At 32.4% G+C, this 21,087-nt stretch overlaps 1 protein-coding gene across 8 annotated transcripts in view; it reads right to left on the reverse strand.

Moving 5' to 3' along the window:
- Positions 1-21,087, reverse strand: part of Klc (kinesin light chain) — a 104,490-nt gene that overhangs the window by 38,025 nt on the left and 45,378 nt on the right. For all 8 annotated transcript variants that reach the window (XM_088260353.1, XM_088260326.1, XM_088260335.1 and 5 more), the window contains one exon: positions 6,323-6,548. In XM_088260353.1, the coding sequence (XP_088116479.1) occupies positions 6,323-6,523 (201 nt within the window). In that variant the 5' untranslated portion in view covers positions 6,524-6,548. The remainder of the gene's footprint in view (positions 1-6,322; positions 6,549-21,087) is intronic.

Here is a 21,087-nt window from a genome sequence, read left to right on the forward strand (position 1 = left end):
GTTTCGTCTTATTAAGACATTATCAAACAAACTCTTTGAGTGTGTTTGATAATGTCTTAATAAGACGGAACGCGTCACATATTGTCATATATCGGTAGTGTAATGATAAAGGGGTATATCTGTCAAATTTTTCATTTTCTATGTTTGTTTCACAAAATGTTCAAAAAAGTGTATTGCATAATCTAGCAAAAGGATATAGCTGTAGTTGCAATACTTATTAAGTTTTATTAAGATATGTACATATAAAAATACATAAAACAAATGATTTATTTAATTTCATAAGTTTGTTATTGCTCTACTGTAAAATTTGGTCTGAGACAGATATACCCCTTTGCCTTTACACTACCGATATATGTAAATAAAAGTAGAATTCAATCCAATAAAATTGTTTAATTTTTTATATATTACCCAAAAAATTAAAATGGAATTCTACCAACTGTCTGCAGTTACATTAAATATACAAAACAATTACTGAAAATATAATATGTTTTGTAGTATTTTACGAAAAAAGCGCCACATAAATTATCCAAATTTATTATTATGTCAGTCTATTGTACAGTATGGGATTATTAGATGGGGTGGTACGAAGGCCGCACTGTTAACACGTTCAATGGGTTCAATATAGCACGAAAAATCTTGAGATGCTGACAACATGGCAATTTTTAAAACGCTAAAACTATATTTAAAAAAATGAAATTTATTTTTGTAGATACCATTTATTACACACTGTTCTCTGTGTGTAGCATTCACGCGCGGCTCATGTTTATACTCGCTTTGAGACAAACGAGTATAAATACAAGTCATCGAGGGGACTAAAGCTGAGTTTTCCTTGGCAATATACATTCATACATGAACCGTTTTTTAATAAAGAATTTTTTCTAGTAAATTGCCGTCTCTCAGAATGAAAGTTCATTTAAAAAAATAAATAAAGTTGAACGAAATTTTAAAGGAAAATTTGTTACAATGCCCACGAATGATCAATTGTTTATTATTCATAGTCTATGGTCCTGTCTATTACATAATATTTAGTGCTGTCAAAATATTACACCCAGCATAAAAAACTTCTATTGTTTTGATAACATTATTTATTATTATTATTTCATTTATTAGTTTTTATATTTTTTAAACTTTTTTATTACTAAACAAAATTTGATAGAAAAATATAATTTGTTTTCTGTCAATTTACCAAACATTGACAGCCATCAAAGAAAACGACAAAAGTTGGCTATAGAATGACAGGTCTTGATACGTTTGAAAAAATCTTTATGTCAAAAAATCGATTGTAAAGCCTGTTTTGAGAACTGGCCTATATTGTATCTAAGCATAATTTATGCTTGAAAACTGAAAGGGAGAAAAATTCGCTTTGTATGGATATGGAAAATTTTCTTGCCAGCACATTAGAAAAGTAGGCTAACAAGATCAGAAAAATGTCGAGTTTACATTTTTCCGCCAAGTACCTACTCTAAGACTCCTAATAAGGTTTATTAGTGCTAATCCAGATATTGTATGCATTCGCGAATGCAGGCCAATATGGCCGTTACGATGTGACTTTAGCAACTAGTTAGAGGCGAATATCGAATGGTGTTTAATTAAGGCAAGGTTAAAATGCAGTTTGAATTTCGAACGTTGTAAGAAACTTCCATTTGATCTATGGAAAGAAATATATGGCTACTGATTTAATATTTTGGTAGCCAGTAATTCATTTTAGCCATTTTGTTTTTTGCATAAAATTGTATTTTTTAAAAGGAAATAATTATAATACGAAACAATTGTGTATCAGAAAAAAGCAACTGCTTCTCCTGAATTTGAACATGGGACCTTCGGATCTCACGTCCGCTATTCTACGACTGAGCTTAGCAATATGTTTCCTATGTTGAGATAAACAAATGAATCATACCTAACCGAATATTATTACTTCGCGACCTCTCTTTTTACTAAACTAAATCAATTATCTTTATTTAATTGAATTAAATAATCCTTCAACATGTCCATAGATGGCGATCGAACTTTTAACTTCAATTTTGTTAGTAGGAAACGTTAAAAATGCAATCGTAAAATTGGTAAGTACCTACTCACATCAACAAAAGATTTCATTGATTGCCATAAAAAGTTTACACCTCGTATAAAACTTACGTAATGACATTTAGGGTATTTAAAAACAAAGTATTGAGACAAGTAATATTATAAAAGTATATTTAATAAATTGGTAACGATATAAATCTCATAAAAGTCACGCGATAATCATGGAGACGCATATTCAGTGAGAAGATAATTGAAACTTTCATATCACGCACGCGATAAATACACAAAGGACGACCTTTTATTCGTGCTACAGAAATTAACGAGGAAAAGAGACCATAAATATATGAAATATGTCCGTGTTAAAAAATCCATAGATAACAAATCGTATTTCTTGCTTTAGGCCAGTGTTTCCCAATGTGGGGCGTGCGCCCTGCCGGGGGGCGATTTTGAATGTCTTGGGGGGCAATGCTAAAATCATTAATACTTGTTACATTGTTGTCGAAAAACCCAATTTCCAAATTAGAAGCCATAAAACATAAAAACTCTTGCAGCTCACATCAAACCCAAGGATCGCACATTTTTTTTTATTAGCAGCGTAATATAATATTTGTACATAAGTATTATTTATTTACAAAAATTTAAAAAATAATGGTTTGTATAGTATATACGCATATATTTGTATATATTTTAATTAAGTGATTATTTTTTTTCAGAATTAGTTAGGTAAGTAAAAATTTTATAGGGGTCCCCCACCCCTTAATCTGCAGCTGTGTAGTTCACAAATCGCTCACTGCTTTCAACAACGTCAAATATCAAAAATCGTCAATTTTCAGTTGTGCATGTTTTCGGATTGCCCAGAAAATGTACTATATCCCAGCAAAAGCGGCATATTTTTAACTTACTATTTACCCACTACAGAGAAAAAGTTTTGTTTTTTGTATTTTGAAAAAAAAGTATTGTTTAATTATTTTTTCAATATACTAAATATTTTTCAAATGGAGAAAAAACATTCAGGTTTTACCTAAAAAGATCTGTTGCACAGTAAAAAATTCAATAAGTGGCTTAATATTTTTATTTATTTTTAATACATTTTATTATAATCTTTAACTTTAAAAACGATCTCCTGAAAAATCTTTTTTTTTTTTTAAATATATGACGTTGTTGGAAGGAGTGAGCGAAATGTCAAATATAATTGACGTGCGACGGTATTTGTGAAAATTATAGCATCTTCCAATAGGGTGATTAATTTTGCGCCACCCTGTACATTATATCCAAAATATAAATGTCGAGGAATGTAATAAATAAAGTATGAATGCGTAATAGTAGTACGCTAAAGGGATCATGAAGACTCGCGCGAGCTCTGTGGATAAAAGTTGACGGGGATGTCCCACGTGACAACCATTAACCGGCGGCTGCGTAAAATATAAATCGCGTTAATATATCATACTTGATAAAGTGACGGTAATATCTTGTGTAAAGGTCGGCAAGGCTCACGGTCTACTCCGGGGGGTTCACGCGGGGGTCGTATTTGGCGATGAAAAAGATAAAAAAGAAAGAATAAGGAAGTCTGGGCATTTACAGTGTTTACGAACGTCTTAGGCTTGGTTAAGTGATAACTTTTTACACACGTGTAACGTTCACCAATTTTACCCATGATTGATAACAAACTTTGTTGAGATGTCAAAAAAATAATGTTAAAAAAAACTCCTAATTGGAGATAATCCAGATTTGTGTACAAGTATTTCGGCACACTCAAAATGTTGTAAAAAGAAAAATTTTCAAAAAATTATGAAAATTATTCAAAAGACGACATAGGCCAGTGATGGCGAACCTTTTTCGCAAGTGTGTAATTTAACAAAAAAAAATAAAAATTCATTTCGCGGGTCACATCGTTTGAGTAAGTAAAACAAAGGCTACCAAATTTTATTCACTTCAAGATTAATAAGAAAAATTTCATCAATAAACTTTTTATAAATAAAAATAATGAAGAATATTATATTAAATACTTATTATTATACTGCCTGGCTATATTATTATATAACCAGGCTATTGCCATGGGTCTTCCTCGAAAGAAATCTAGAAGAAGACCAAAAAATTCATGGATGCTACAGAAAGATAACATTTATATTTTTATTATTTTTTGTTCGGGAATTGTACAGCTTTACATATAAAAAATGATATAATAAACAATAGTTACATTAACAATAATTAAACATTACATTATATTAACAAAAATAGTAACGTTAAAAAAAAAACCTATTAAACAACATTCAGAGATTTAATAAAAGGGTATGGTATAAAAAAGATCTAGATAACGTTGTATATGATAGAAGGACCTACGACCTGAGAACGAGGAGAGCTGATCCTAACAGTCTACAAAGACGATAAGTTGGGATAGAGCCAGGAAGAAGAAAATATTATTACGATTCGTAGTTAGCGATGTGTAATCTTTTAATCGCTTTTTATTTTTCCAATTAAATGAAAGCTTTAAATAAAATTATTTTAATATAAAAGTTTAAGCAGGTTAGATGATTTCTCAGCGGTTCCCTCGTTTGCTACCCCTGACATAGGCGAATGATTTGTTTACAAAACAGATTTTTAATTTAGATTTTTTTCAGCCAGTCAAATATCCATATTGCCGCCCTAGCTAAGGGAATATAAAAGGTAAGAAAAACAATTTTCTTTTAAGGAAAATTTCAGCCTTTCAGGATGTTTCAAGACCTAAAGAAAATTGCCGACAGAGAGAATATTATTTAAATCATTTTCGTTCTAGATTTTTGAAAGATATTTTAATTTTTTTCGGATTTCATAGCGGGAGTTTCATCCAGGATTTGATCCATAGGGGGTGCAAAATAATTATTGCGGCTGACTTTTCTCTTCGTATAATTAACGTATAAATAAAGATTTCTTCGATCTCGTGTAGTGCCCTATGCACCATTGGGTGCGAATAAGGGTAAGAGTAAATAGATTAAGAGCAAAACACGCGATACTAAACATTGCTCATAGCGCGCTAATTGACAGCTTGTAAAATACACATGGTATACCACCACAAGCATTGTAAAATTAAACATGTAAAAATGTGGATTTTCATTTTTCATTGGAGTCTCAATGACACGAGGCTGGGTACAGCTAGCATTTGTTAAAATAAAAATATATTTAAATATTTTTTTCTTCACAAAAAACGTCGTATTATATAAATCAGTTTATTCAGTAAGCATCGAAAATGTCAAAATCGAACTACTTTGATTTTCCAATTTGACGAGGGTACAATTTCATACAATCGTCTTCAATATTATAATTTCTCATCAAAGCTAGTTTTCATGCTAATCCAGTATTAGCTTTCGGCGAATTGTAAAAGGATGAACGCTATTCATTCGGAAATTTGATGCTCGACATTTTAATGATTTGATTTTGCTTTGAATACTAGAGAGAAAAAAATATTTAAATATTCAAGCGTTTAATTAAAACTTAAATTACAGTAGATTAAAGAATGCCAATTGAAATTCGCCAGTAAATAGACAATATCCATCAATTTGCTCTCCGATAATGGGATTTATCAAAACATGCCAGCACCACGCCGGGATATTTAGAACCATACAAGTATTATTTGAGTAGTCGACTTGCAATGTCCACGTTATGTTAAAAAATCGTTTTTTAGCCAATGGCCGCAATCGGTAGAAGATTAAATGTGACACTTACATATATCGTGGTGTATCCCTAGTTTCATACAATTTGTCTTTGACTTGAACTTTGACCTTTCCCTTTTACCCTTTTCCCCCCTTCCGTTCCTCTTCCAGGTATTTTCACAAATTTACAAATGTGGAATTTTGAAACTGGAATAGTAAAAGTACTTGTTTTGGGTAACTCATTTATGTGATGGCTTTATTGATGTAACTATTCTGTAAAATTACCAAATAAATAATGTCGTTAGGTGGGGAAGGAAACGAAGGAGACAATGGTATGCCCACGGAGAATGAAACCATCCAGAAATTCCTCCACATTGCACTACACGGCCAACCCCAGGGTAGACGACTCCCGGGCAGACCACCAAAGAGATGGATTGACAGCTGGGAATCGACATCGCAGGAGGCTAATCCCTCTTGAAAACGGGCCACAAGGCTTACACCAAACAGAAGAAGAATAAGAACAAGAAGAAGACGATGATGAAGAAGAATAAGATGGTGAAGAAGAAGAAAAAGAAAAAGAAGAAGACGACGAAGAAGAATAAGAAGAAACAGAAAAAGAAGAAGAAGACCAAATAAAATAATATAAGGTGTCAAGGCGAGAGAATGGGACCCACCTGCGCCTCGCCCAGGCCCAGCTCGATCATCTCGATGGTGTGGCGCACGAGGTGCTGCTTCTCCTCGGTGGCGGGCGGCGGCTCCAGCGCGCCGGCCGCCAGCCCCTGCAGCAGCTGCGCGTGCTCCGCGCGCAGCGCCTCCAGCCCCTGCGCCACGGTGCGCGCGCCGGCCACCATCTCCTCCTGCGTCATCTGCGTCATCCTGCCGATGTGCTCGATCTTCTTGCTGCAACAATACGAGCTTCATTGTCGACATGCCTCTACTAACGCGACAAGTGCAGAGTACGCGCCTGGCGCGTACATAATTTCATTAGGTTAAGTTACGCGCTTGGCGCGTACATTACCATGTCAGTGGATTAGGAATACGCGCTAGGCGCGTCCTTACAGCATTTACCTAGGTTAGTAATACGTGGTAGGCGCGTACATACAACATTTTACTAAGGAATATGCGCTAGGCGCAAAAATACAACAATTCAGTAAATCATGAATTCCATATCAGTAAATCATATAAAAATTCCATAGGTACTTTTCATTTTCCCCATAAAAGTACATTTTCCCTAGGTAACGAATATGCGCTAGGCGCGTATATAGTTCATTTTCCCTAGGTTAGAAATATGCGTTAGGCGCGTACATATAATATTCCACAGGATTATGAATACGCGCTAATCGCGTATTTAGAATATTTTCTTAGGTTAGGAATATGCGCTAGGCGTTTACATATCATTTCAGTAGATAACGAATACGCGCTAGGCGCTTGCATATAACATTTCTACATTACTAAATACGTTCACAAGATGCGGAATAAGCGCTAGGCGCGAATGGCTAATAACGGGTCAAATGGCTTAAAAATATCATCGCGTTATTGAAAGTATAGACTCACATTCTTGACATAATACTATAAGTCAGGGTGTAATGAATAAAAATACAAACACAAAAATACTTAAATTTATGTATATGAACGCGAAAACGTCATTTTGTTTTAATTGAAATTATCCATTTAGATGCGTTTAGAAAATTAATTATAGCAAAAACAGAGAAGGAGAATTTTCTAAATAGCTTAACACGGGCAGGAATCCAACTCTCCACCCTTCTTTCTGAACCTAATTCTTGAATTGCGGTCATAATTTCTAAAATGATAAAGCTAAACGCATTTAAACTATGAAATTTTGTATTAATTGTTATTATTTTTTCAGTTATTATTTTGTTTTTAAGACACTGGCAGAAACATTCTTTCACTGGGTGACTGGCAAATAAATAATAAAAAAAAACAACTTAAAAAAAAAATACGTGAGAAGACCCCATTTTACCAATACAACGTTTATTTAATTACAATACAAAACTAATTATCTTTTTTTTATAATGCACGTCATTACTAAGTAGAAATGTGTTGTTAGAATGTAAATTGGAGTATAAGTCGGCTGTCCAAATTCAAAACACAGTAAGGGACATTTTTTTTGTAGTACGTTTTTTTTGCATTTTTGGATTAAGTAGAATCTACTTAGTCCAAAAATGCAAAAAAACGTATGGCGAAAAAATGTCCCTTACTGTGTTTTGAGTTTGGATAGCCGAAGTGCTTTTATGTATAATAAATAAATATTTAAAAAAAAAAAACAACTTAAAAAATTCCGTGAGAAGACCCCTTTTTACCAATACAACTTTTATTTATTTACAATAGGTACAAAACTAATTCTCTTTATTTTAATTCACGTCTTTACTAAGTAGAAATGTGTTTTTAGAATATAAATTAGAATAAAAGTTCTTTATGTATAATACACATTCGTATAATATTCCACTCTGTACATTATATTTAAATATACGGCGCCACACCGTCTGCCTGCCAACACGAAAGTGCATATAAATTTATTTCAAATTGTAGCTGGAAAGGGCAGCGTTTGCACGCAAACTACGTTAAGTGCTGAAATAACTCAAAACTCAGAACTATAAAAAAAATGTAACGATGAAAAATGTGAATAGTGGGTAAAAATACACGTGTCAACACATATGCAACACAATTAAGTTGACATGCTTTTTCGACATTTCAACATAGATGAATAAGAAAGAATATAGAAGTCTGAGCATCTACAGGGATTACGACCGTCATAGGCTGGTTTGAGTGATCACTTTTACACACGTACACTTTTACACTTTTTCACTAATTTTTAAATGTTGTACAATTAAGTTCAAGCTGAGTATAAAATCTAATTGGATTTGGGTGATTCACAATTTTCTCCACAATGGGTGAAATTATAAAAAAAAATAAAAATAATTCCATCGATAATTTTACGGAATATTTTTAAAACCAGTTATCTGTATGAATAGTCCATAAAACCTTTAAAATAAAACATTAAAAAAAAACGAAAAAACATGTTTTGTGGAATTATTTGACTTTGGCAGAAGTCTTTAATGATAAATTATAAACGTGTTTAATTATTTTTTCATTCATTCAAACCCTCATCCGAATGTGATGGTGCATAGGGCACTGCATCATATAAACGCAGTTTTATCGTGATTATCAACACATGAAGGAAGCCCTCAGCTTCAGGTACCAGTCCAGGGTTATATTTAATAAATATTAGAGTGAAAAAATCACTTATTTATTTGACCCCTCCCCCCCTGGGAATCGAGCCCGGGACCTCCAGTACGGTAGCCGAGCGTACTGACCATTACACTACGGAGGCGGACAAAATACTTATTTTACAGAATAGATAATAATATATTGTACGAATTTATTTAGAGAGGTATTTTTAGTTCTAAAGGTGCTTTAAAGCTCTGTAAGCGAACACGTAAGATAAGCAAGGAACTTTGACATATATAAACAATGGTAGTCGAGTTTCCTGGGAACTTTAAACTTATTAGTGATGTATATAGTAATAATATGTAGTAGCGATGGGTATTTACTATGAATAGAGCCTTCAAGTCACGCGATACGCTATTGAAATACAGTTTTGTATTTTAATTAAAAACGTTTGAATAAAAACAAAGAATGCAGCAACATCGCGGAGCAACGGTTTTATTAAAAATATATAGGTCAAATATTTATATTTCAATTAAAACGCTGTTATGGTCGATCTTCGAGGTGATCAAGAAAATAAAAAATGTATAACAGTTTACACAGACTGTAAAAGCATCATAAAAAGCGTTAATGTTGACTGAACTATATCCGTATTCAGAAATCCTGTTAATATAATATAACCTTGTAACGATAATGCTATATGAAAATAAAATTTAAGACGATCCTCGCCTTTTGTATCCTACCCTCATTTAGTCAAAACTTAAAAATGTAGAAAATTACAGTCGCTCCTTAACATTTTTAGTAAATTATGTGATAAAAGACAATGTAAACGTAGTCATGTATCGTTAAGCTTTAAGAAAGGTCACTTTTTTATTGTACGTGCAAATAATAGATTTTTACGTAACTTTTTCAATTCTTGACCAATTTCAAACGAGATGAAAATATATCGTTGAACATGTCTAACACACGCGATAGCTATGTTAAAATTCAAGGTACGATGATAGATCGAAGACGAGTATCATAACATGGTTTTATTTTTTAGTAAAATTATTTATTACTGTTTTTTGCTAAAAAAATAACCGTTTTATAGAATTTTATGGAATGGACCCACAATTTTATTGTGACAATAGTAGGGGTTTACATAGAAACATGAATTAATATTTAATGCCATAAAATACGATAATAATAATAATGCAATACAATATTTATAACTAGATTTTGTACAATGAATATTTATATATTCCCATTATTAGTATGGACTATTAAAGGTTTAATGATATATTTTTCTTCTGTCGCAAAAATAAAGGTTACATTTTATCCTTCAACCCTTATCACGCAATATAATAATCCGCTTAGTTGAAAAAATAATAAATCATAAAAATTATACTAGAGAAAAAACATGGCGGACGCCGTTAACATTCCCAAACGGTCACTAGATGGCACTGGCTGTATAACAGTGGTCAAAGATGGCGGCCACCGAACAGCTGATTGCGAAATCATATTTTCCAACGCCGGCAATTAGATTATGCATGTCATTATTTCGACAGCATTAAACCATTTGGAAATGTACTGTACAGACAGATGATTCAACCGAGCCATTTAATCACTGTAATTTTAACGAGGAAGCGCGGATAATTAAAATTTTCTCTGCGATTATGAGCCGAGATTCAAAATGATACCAAAACTGAATTTCTCGAATTAGCGGTTTTTTTAAAAAGTGGTTTAGCTAGTAATCTATAGAAATAGAAACCTTATATTAGATACAAGTATTGTATTGACATTTCTTGGGCGGAATTGCATTTTCTATAGTAAAATGACAACTATATTTTTTTTCTTCCAAATGTTTTATTTGACCGTGACCGGGTTTCGTTGTTGCCGACTAGACAAAATTCTTGATGTTATACTCGTATACACAACAAGGCAAGGGTTGAAAACCATGATTTTATTTACATTTTTCTGACAAAACGTATTTAAATTGACTGAATTTAAGTAGCATAATAATAATTAAATTTATGGTTAAGGTAAGGGATTTAAGTATGATTTTATATAATATATTACAGAGATGGATTTTTTAATTAGATAATTTCATATGGAATTTTGGCAATAAAAAAACAAGACATGCATGCGATACGTCGAATTGAAACAATCCACACGTTTTTTTTACAGATTTTGAGGCAGTATTACACTAAAATGGCGCTATAGAAAGCATCAAAATTTACCATTATTATTTACGATACATATTGTTTAAAAACTCGTTTATTCGGAGCGATACAAGCTGAGATCAAAGAGTTCATAATATTCCAAGGCGTAGGTAGCAAATCTCATGGCGAGATGATGATGATGCTGTATTATGATGTCATCGGCGGGCCGGTGACACAACAACACATTCTAGTAACTGCGTTTAAAATATTAGCGATATTTTTATGTTTGATTAATCAATTTGTAAAATATCAACAGCAAAAAACACAAATTTTATTTATATTTAAACTATACATATATGCCTCTCCGCCTCCGTAGTGTAATGGTCAGCACGCTCGGCTACCGTTCTGGAGGTCCCGGGTTCGATTCCCAGAGGGGGGGGGTCAAATAAATAAAGGTGATTTTTTTACTCAAATATTTATTCAATATTACCCTGGACTGGTACCTGAAGTGGGGGCTGATCACCTTTCCTTCAGGTGTAAACGATCAAGATAACACTGCGTTTATATGATGCAGTACCCTATGCACCATTGGGGTGCGGGTAAGGGTTTGATACATATATGTATATTCAATTTGTGGTGGAATCAATATTGATTATTGATTTTAATGTATTTTCTGTACATGAAGTTTGAATAATTAAATAAATAAATATTTATTATGATATCAAACATCCATTGAGGTAAACTTCAACTGATGATGATGAAAGAATCTTACATACATTTGATGAATGTCTCTGCTTAGTAAAAAAACAAACCAACTAAACCATAGATGGTGCCAAAAACTCGCGTGTGAAAGGTGTCAATCGAAGTACATATAAATACAACTTACGAAATTTGAGAAATATAGTTATCAATCATGATAAGAATGGTGAATATTATACGTATACAAGGCAATTACTTAATTCAGCCTATGATAGGTCGTAAGGTCTCTAAATACCCAGGCTTTCATATTCTTCTTCATTTATGTTGAGATATCAACACGAGTAATATTTTGGTCACTTTTAGATAGGAATCTTAGTTACAACATTTTGAGTGTGTCCAAATACTTGTTCACAAAATCTGGATTATCTCCAATTACAGGAGTTATTCTCATATTATTTTTTGACATCTCATCAAAGATGAAGAAGAATGTGGAAGTCTGAGCATTTACGGGTTGTCAATAATGGGTAGAATTGGTGAATGTTACACGCGTGTAAAGTGATCACTTAAACCAGACGACGGTCGTCAGCCCCGTAAATGCCCAGACTTCCATATTCTTCTTCATCTTCGATGAGATGTCGAAAAATAATAGGAATCTTAGTTATTCGTAACTAAGGAATTCTAAAAGCTCCCATAAATGTACGTTTAATGAATTTAATCTACCCATTTCTCGAAACGAGAAATTCGAGGGCGGAAAAAAGTAAATGGAAATTCTCTCTAATAAAGGGAAAACGACGGAATTTAACGAGAACCAATTAACAATTCAGAGTGGAGAAAACAAAACAAAATTATTCGTTATTCTGCGCAATTAATGGAGGCAGAGTAAGAGAATTAACAGATGTTCCAGGTAGCTAGCTACACACAAGGTAGACAAAACAAAACTTCGCCCGTTCGAAAATACCTCATCTAATAGGGTTGTCCAATTCAAAATTAATCCCGATCGATTTTAGATTCGCATTCAAATTTTGTTTGCATTGCCGACACACACCCCCTCAAACTTTGTTAATTGGATTACAGTTTCTACTCATTCGACCTCTAGGGACAGCTTAACAATGTACAAGTTACACAAGCTGCCATAATACTAGTTCGGGTACACAACGCTAAATGCCCTGACCGTTACTGCTAAACTCCTTTTTCTACTATTCCACCTCAATTTTCTTTTCTATAAGTTAGAAATGTCCTCAAAGTATCGTCGTTATAATCACATGATGACATCGCGTTATAACATAGTTTCCATTTCTAAATCCTAGAATATAAAGTGCAGGACTGATCACAGTGCCTTCATATAATGAATGCAAATTTTGAGTGTGTCCGAATACAATACTTGTTTATTTATTTATTTATTGATTTGGCGTTTAATTTGTAGAACTCCATTTTAATTTATGTATTAATTTTAAATCAAACACAGATTTTTTGAGTCTACTAAGTTGTATTTTATTAACAAAAACACATAAAAATATATTGTGACAGTTGTTTCGCCTTGTTAGGGCTTTATACAAGGCGAAACAATTGTCACAATTTAATTTTTTATGTGTTTTTGTTAATAAAATACAACTTAGTAGACTCAAAAAATCTGTGTTTGATTTAAAATTAATACATAAATTAAAATACAATACTTGTTCACCAAAGCAGAAAAACGTGCACTAAGGGTGGAGGTCTGACATGCACTAAGGATGTTAGTCAAATGCGTATATATATATATATATATATATATATATATATATATATATATATATATATATATATATATATATATATATATATATGTAATAAAATACCTAGGTACCTACCTATACATTTTATTAAGTACTTACAAAAAGTACCTACATAAAACAGTTCTACCACCAGATGCCGCATGCGTCGCTCAGAATAAAACAAAAGACTTCCGATAATATTATTAACTGTCAGAATCAGATAGATAGATAGATAGATAGATATAAAAATTATTATAAAGATAAATTAATTATAAACTTTAATTACAAAGCAACACATTGTTTATTTTATTATTATACACCCACTTTACATATTATTTACACGCAATTTACAAAAGAAAACTATTACCACGTTATATATATATATATATATATATATATATATATATATATATATATATATATATATATATATATATATATATATATATATATATATATATATATATATATATATATATATATATATATATAGAGGACGAAGGGAGTGGGCATGGTTCAAATTGGATTTTAACTGCAATCTGGCGGGGTTTAAACTGGGATACTTAGTGCATGTTGGTCCCCGGGCCGCATGTGATGAACATTTAGTGTAGTTGTAAGTGTGGGGATGTGTGTCGTGATGTGTTTGCATGCTGTTGTAGTGATTGTCCTGACGAAGAGACTGGTACGTCTCGAAATCGGTGGGCAAAAATGTCTGTAAGTGGTTATATAGTAATATTACTTACATTTTTGTAATTTTTTTAAAAGTAATTTTGTTAAAATTAAGTCATTTTGCTGACAGATTTTAAGCCTATCCTATTACACGAACGCGTACCGTATATCAATGCAATAATTAGTTTGTAGGCAAATATATTTGTGTGTCATTCGATTTAACTGCGTAAGGTATTCGATTAACCAAATTCGGTTACTTAGATGTTAATTAGGGAACCCTGGTGGACACGAACGCACTGCTACAAAGCGTTAGACGAATATGACGGCTGTTGGTAAGGTCGAGCCAGCTCGGCTGTCCAAATTAAAAACACAGTAAGGGACATTTTCTTTGAAAAACGTTTTATTCATTATTGTACTAAGTAGACCTACCCCCATAACCTGCTGAAGAAAAATTCTTTAAAATACAGCTCAAATCTAAGATACCAATTAAAAAAAACGCAGTAAGTCCACTTTGGTTATCAAAAGTCTACTTAAATACAATTAAAAAACCAAGTCGCATCGCCAAAATTAAAACGTAGTAAGAGTTTGTCTCTTACGGTGTTTTAATATTGTAAATGTAATAAAATTGTAAAATTTCCCTATTTCAACCCAACAAAACAAACAATTATAAAGATTAAAGAATATGTTAACTGTATTAAATATTAAATCTGATGTTATACCTCATCTTTTCAGCTAACTTTCATTTAGCTCACTCTAATGGCATGCGCTTAAAGTAATGAACACGTTTTTTGGCTCTCCTGCACGATTTGTCCTGTGTCCCTTACTGTGTTTTGATTTTAGACAGCCGACATTTTGGTATGTGTAATAAATTATTTCGTTCGAATGAAATATGGAATGAATTATTTTTGTTGCAAGCGTGAAAGTTTCTTACGGTAAAATTATGATAATGGTTCATTTTAACTATTCTCAAGCAATAAACTGTGGATTTAATGTGAGAGACGAGCGTTACTTGGTTATTATAAACTAGAACTTCATGAATAATGGGGTGCAATTCGAAACAAAATTATAAGCGACCGGAGACATAGAAATGTGTGTTTGTTTTGAATCTCTACCAACAGAAAATTAAATTAAATTAATAACCATTAAGAATTCCAGTAGTGATCATGTCTTTAAGAACAGTGTCCGTCGATGGTTGCTTCTCGTTGGAAGGGACAAGGTAGAAAGTGAATTAATTAAAGTCCATGTGTAATTATTTTATTGTAAAACCTTTATACTGTAAATTGTTATTGTATCTATTCGGCTGTCCAAATTTAAAACACAGTAAGGGACATTTTTTTTGTAGTAGTTTTTTTTGCATTTATGGACTGAGTAGACTCTACTTAGTCCAAAAATGCAAAAAAAACTGCTACAAAAAATGTCCCTTACTGTGTTTTAAATTTGGACAGCCGTATTGCATGTAATGTATATAATCTAATAATTAAAAAAAAAAAACAAATAATAATAAAATTAAAAAATTGTATTAATATGTAAGTATTTCGGCTCAACACAGGCCATGCCTAAAGAGCCCTAATACATATAGCAAAAAAATGTATATATCTATGAAATAAATAAAAAAATAATAATACCCACTTTTTGAGGCTTCCATAGGCCAGATGTAAATACTATTGTAATAATACTTCAGATGTGGTCAAGTGTGAAATTCAAGTAAATCCGTTTTTTATCTTGACTATTTTCGCAGATACTTTGTGGGACATTTTATAAAGTTAGTAAAATAAAAATAGAATTTAATTTTTACCCACTTTTTTGCGTCAAAAACAAAGATCTAGTTTTATTTTTTTAATTGTGTCTTTATAATTAAAATGTAACTTTGTTTCAAAATCACTATATATATTTTTATTGTAACTTAATTATAATGTCTACCGGTTAGCTTCGAAACCGGCAGACATAAGAATTAAGTTAAAATAATATATTTATAGTGATTTTAAAAGAAAGTTACGTTTTAATTATAAAATGGAAAATCACAAAGTTAGTGCTTCAAATAAAAATTATATTTTAATCATTTCTTGTTGTTGTACACGGCAAGCCACAAGTCGTTTAATTATTTAAAAGTTGAATATATTAAAAATATTTATGAAGCACAGAAAAAAAAAAAAAATAAAATAAAATAAAGTAATGTTAATGATTTGCATGCACCGAAACGATTCAAGTCGTAGTAATTTCTGTGTTCCTTCGTTTATTTAATACAGGGAGGACTAGCAGCGCTTGATCATTCAAAAATTAATAACCATTTTCTTTGAGTTGTTGATTTTATTGTATGAAAGATACATTACAATAATCGTATCAACGAATGAAAATAAATTACTAAAAAAACAACACTAGAGGCCGAGACGGTTGTTCAATGGCAACCTCGTCAAATTGACGGTAGAATTACAAGGTACTACTTACTGCGTTGGTCACTGCGCGAGGAATGTATTTTAGGCACACCGAAGGAGAGATGATGTTGTTTTGTGTTTTGTTCGACCTTGCATAGTGCCGCGTTCGAGTAACCTACATATCTGCTAGAACTATCTCAACAATCCGTAAGCATTCATATTTCGGTAAATAACTGAAGCGACTATACATACATTTAACTAACTAACTGACTAACCATCACGCCGCTTCCCCGCAGGGGTAGGCAGAGAGAATAGAGCGCCACACCACTCTGTCCTTGCAAACATTCTTCGCCTCTTCCACGTTCATGCATCTCCTCATACATACCCGCCGATTGTTACGACTCCTAACCTGACCACTTTCAAGTATTTGGCATACCTGATCGTGCCATGTTTTTCTCGGTCTTCCTCTGCTTCTTTTCCCACTAACATTCGCCTCATAAATTTGTTTTACCGTTCTTTCCTCACTCATTCTTTCTACATGTCCAAACCATCTCAACACACCTTTCTTAATTTTATCGATAATGCTTATCTCAGCTTTGCATTCCTTCCTTATTTCACTATTCGCACATCTATCATACATCTACATACATAACATTCATTTTGTTCCGCGCCCGTAGTGTAATGGTCAGCACGCTCGGTTACCGTTCTATAGGTCCTGGGTTCGATTCCCAGGGGGGTCAAATAAATATAAGTGATTTTTTCACTCTAATATTAATTCACCTGGACTGGTACCTGAAGCGGAGGGCTGATCACATTTCCTTCATGTGTTAACGATCAAGATAATACTGATTTTATATAATGCAGTGCCCTATGCACCATTGGGGTGCGAATAAGGGTTTAAATAAAAATATTTTTAAAAAAACATTCATTTATACAGATTTTCGTAATGAAATCCTTCCATACCATAATAATAATAAAAATCTATCGTCCGAGTGAATTATTACCATATTTTGTTAACGTTACTTTTTTTTGCTGTTGGTAGGGATTTAATAAAAGTTCTCAAAAAATACGACGATATTTCTGTATTGTAATGGCAAAGGGGTATATCTGTCAAATTTTTCATTTTCTAAGTTTGTTCCACAAAATGTCTAAAATAGTGTATTCCATGATCTGGCTAAAGGATATGCTGTAGTTGCAATGCTGATTTATTTTTATTAAGATATGTACATATCGCTCACTCCTTTCAAGAACGTCATAAATCAAAAATCGTAAATTTTCAGTTGTGCATGTTTTCGGAATGCCCAGAAAATGTACTATATTCCAGCAAAAGAGGCATATGTTTAACTTAATATTTAACCGCTACAGGGCAAAAAGTGTTGTTTTTGCATTTTGAAGAAAAGGTATTTTTTAATTATTTTTTTAAATATACTAAATATTTTTCAAATAGAGAAAAAACCTTCAGGTTTTACCTAAAAAGATCTGTTGCACAGTAAAAAGTTCAAAAAGTGGCTTGATATTTATTTTTAATACAATATATTATATTTTTAAACTTTTAAAACGATCTCCTGAAAAATCAAGTTTTTTGATTTATGACGTTCTTGAAAGGAGTGAGCGATATGCCATCCGAAAAAAATATTTAATTTAACAAGTATGGTTTTGCTCTCCTGTAAAATTTGGTCCGAGACAGATATACCCCTTTGCCTTTACACTACCGATTTATCCGGCGCTGTCTTAATAGTGCGTTGAAAACTGGCATCCGGATAGGCCGGATACCGCACAGTTTCCGGATCTCTATTGCGTCTCTAATAAAGACATTTTTGAAGAGTTAACAGAGTACTTTAAATGTAAAAGAGGTAAACTCTATGTATACGTGTCGTGTATTGATATTGGTGAAATCTGTCATCGTAGCACACCGCTGCGAAACAGAATACTTTTGTACTTCGTGCCAAGAGAATAACAATTCCATTTCTTTTTACGTCTTCTTTACAAAAACATACATATGAGTCCATAATAACAAAATTTAGTCTTCTTTACAAAAACATATACATATGAGTCCATAATAATAAAATTTTGTCTTCTTTACAAAAACATATACATATGAGTTCAAATAACAAAATTTTGTCTTCTTTACAAAAACATATACATATGAGTCCATAATAACAAAATTTTGTCTTCTTTACAAAAACATACATATGAGTTTATAATAACAAAATTTAGTCTTCTTTACAAAACCATATACTCGTACATGCGTCCATAATAATAAATGATTGGGATTATTTTTTAAAGGAATATCATAGTACAGTAAAACCTCGTTATAACGGACTAATTGGAGGTAGGGGGTGTCGTTAAAGGCGAAAGTAATAATAAATAAAAAATAAAAACTTTGAAAAAAAAATATGAACACTGTATTTAGATATAAATAAATAAAACACAAACAAAATTATATGTATAATTAAAGTATCTGCGAAAAACATTCAAGAAAAAAAAAATGTATTGTCTTCGGACACTCGTTTTGAAGTGACATTGCTATCGACGCTACTTGATATCGACGCGTTCGCTTTTGGTGAACCTGCTTTGAAAAAAAACAAGGTTTTTTTGCACTTCAGAAGTTTTGAGACATATTTTGAAATTATTATGACCGCATAAAATCGTTTACATGCGGCGACACTAGAATTGAAGCATGTGAAATATTAACAGGACGTTTTTAATTTTTTTACATTTGACAGGATTTTTGTCCGTCATATCCGAAGTTCGTTAAATAGAGGTTTTACTGTAACTCTATTATGTATTGTGAAGAAAAAAAATGCCAACGCATCATTTTGTCAAAGCATACATGGGGTAGTCATTAATAATATCTTAATTTGATAAAATAGATAAGACTTCACAAAAGAGCATGTCAGAATATTATTATTTGGAAAGGTTATTTTGCCTTGCGTGCTAAACATTTAATTTCGTTATAAAGGAAACATGGAAGGGATATAATTGGCTGTAGTACGTTCGTCGTAAAGGAAAATTTAATCAAGAATATTGACGGAAAATCGTCTCGGCTAGGGTAGACACACAAAACGAACTATCGGAGATACACGAAGGATCGTTAAATGAAAAAAGGAAATTAAAATAATGATGGGGTCGTTTCGGGGAGAATGGAGGTCAACTACACGACATATAATCTTATACCAAGTAATGCTGTGGCAAAATTCATGACCGGAAAACGCTTTCTTAATGACTGTAATTACTCCAAAGATTGTTTTAAATGTCGTAGTCGTACAGGAGAAAGTGACCAACTACCAAAACGTAACGTAAGATTCATACCCGATATTTCATTTCGATCGTACACCATGCAATAATAATTGCATGAGCATTAACTCCGATATGATGATGAAAGCATCGAAACACGTGTAACAATAGATTTGAAGAAACAGTGGTAATTACCGAGTAAAATTTAAATTAAAAAGTGGATAGATATTACCATAGAGTGACTGCCGAATCAATTAATGAATAAAAAAATGTTCTCCATGAAACTCATGCAAACGACATCAGGAGACCGACAGCATGATTTGATAATCGTCGGCACTTTGTATTATATTGCCGGAGATCCCGGGTTCGATCTAATTACTAAAACAAAAATCCATTTAAAAAAAGATATATCGTAGTCGTACAGGAGAAAGTGACCAACTACCAAAACGTAAAATGTTCAGGGGGGCCATTTAAGTCACTATTGCTTGGCAAGAAAATAAACATCCATGCAGTTAGTCATTTTTAAGAAGTCAATATATTATACTTCCAAATTTAAAATCCTTTGGGATTTTTTCAGGGCAATATTAAGCCAGTAAGATATCACGTTTTTGTAAAAAAAATGCACTTGGTCACATTCTCCTGTATGACTACGATATATCAATTTTTATGATTTGTCAATATCTTAAATATTCTTCAAAATAATAGCACTATATGTTCCTTTTGGTGAATAAAAGAGTTCGATTCTCTCTGCCTACCCGTTCGGAGAAGTGGCGTGATGGTTAGCTAGTAAGTTAGTATGAAATGTTTTGATATAAATATTCTTTAATATGCATTGTCCATTCATAAAAGAAAACAGGAAACTTCTATTACATACGGCGACAAATATGAAATGTTTTAATGTAAATATTCTGTAATATGCATTGTCCATTCATAAAGGAAAACAGGAAACTTCTATTACATACGGCGACAAATATAAAATGTTTTAATGTATATATTCTTTAATATGCATTGTCCATTCATAAAGGAAAACAGGAAACTTCTATTACATAAGGCGACATCACTAAATCTTTTTCGTCTCTCCTGAAAAAACAGTTTTTTTAAGTTGATACTTTTTTGATCTAGGGGTGCGATATATAAAACTAAAGCGTAAGAATATCATTCGTGCTTTGAATATTCAACAAGGTAGAGATAGAGAGAGAGAGAAAGTGGGGTGAGTAGGTATTAAGTAGCGGGCCGAGTCCGGTAAAATCGATCCGCGAAACCTTACCTACAAAGTCTACATACTAAACCAACTGGAAACTACAAATCCTTTCAAAATCAAACTATCTGTTGCTTAGCAAATAATTCTGCTAAAAGCTTCCCAACATCATCAAAGAAGGACGTC

The sequence above is a fragment of the Brachycentrus maculatus genome, unplaced genomic scaffold, assembly GCF_059751285.1.
Source record: "Brachycentrus maculatus isolate JH-2025_06_01 unplaced genomic scaffold, ASM5975128v1 h1tg000007l, whole genome shotgun sequence".
Classification (NCBI taxonomy): domain Eukaryota; kingdom Metazoa; phylum Arthropoda; class Insecta; order Trichoptera; family Brachycentridae; genus Brachycentrus; species Brachycentrus maculatus.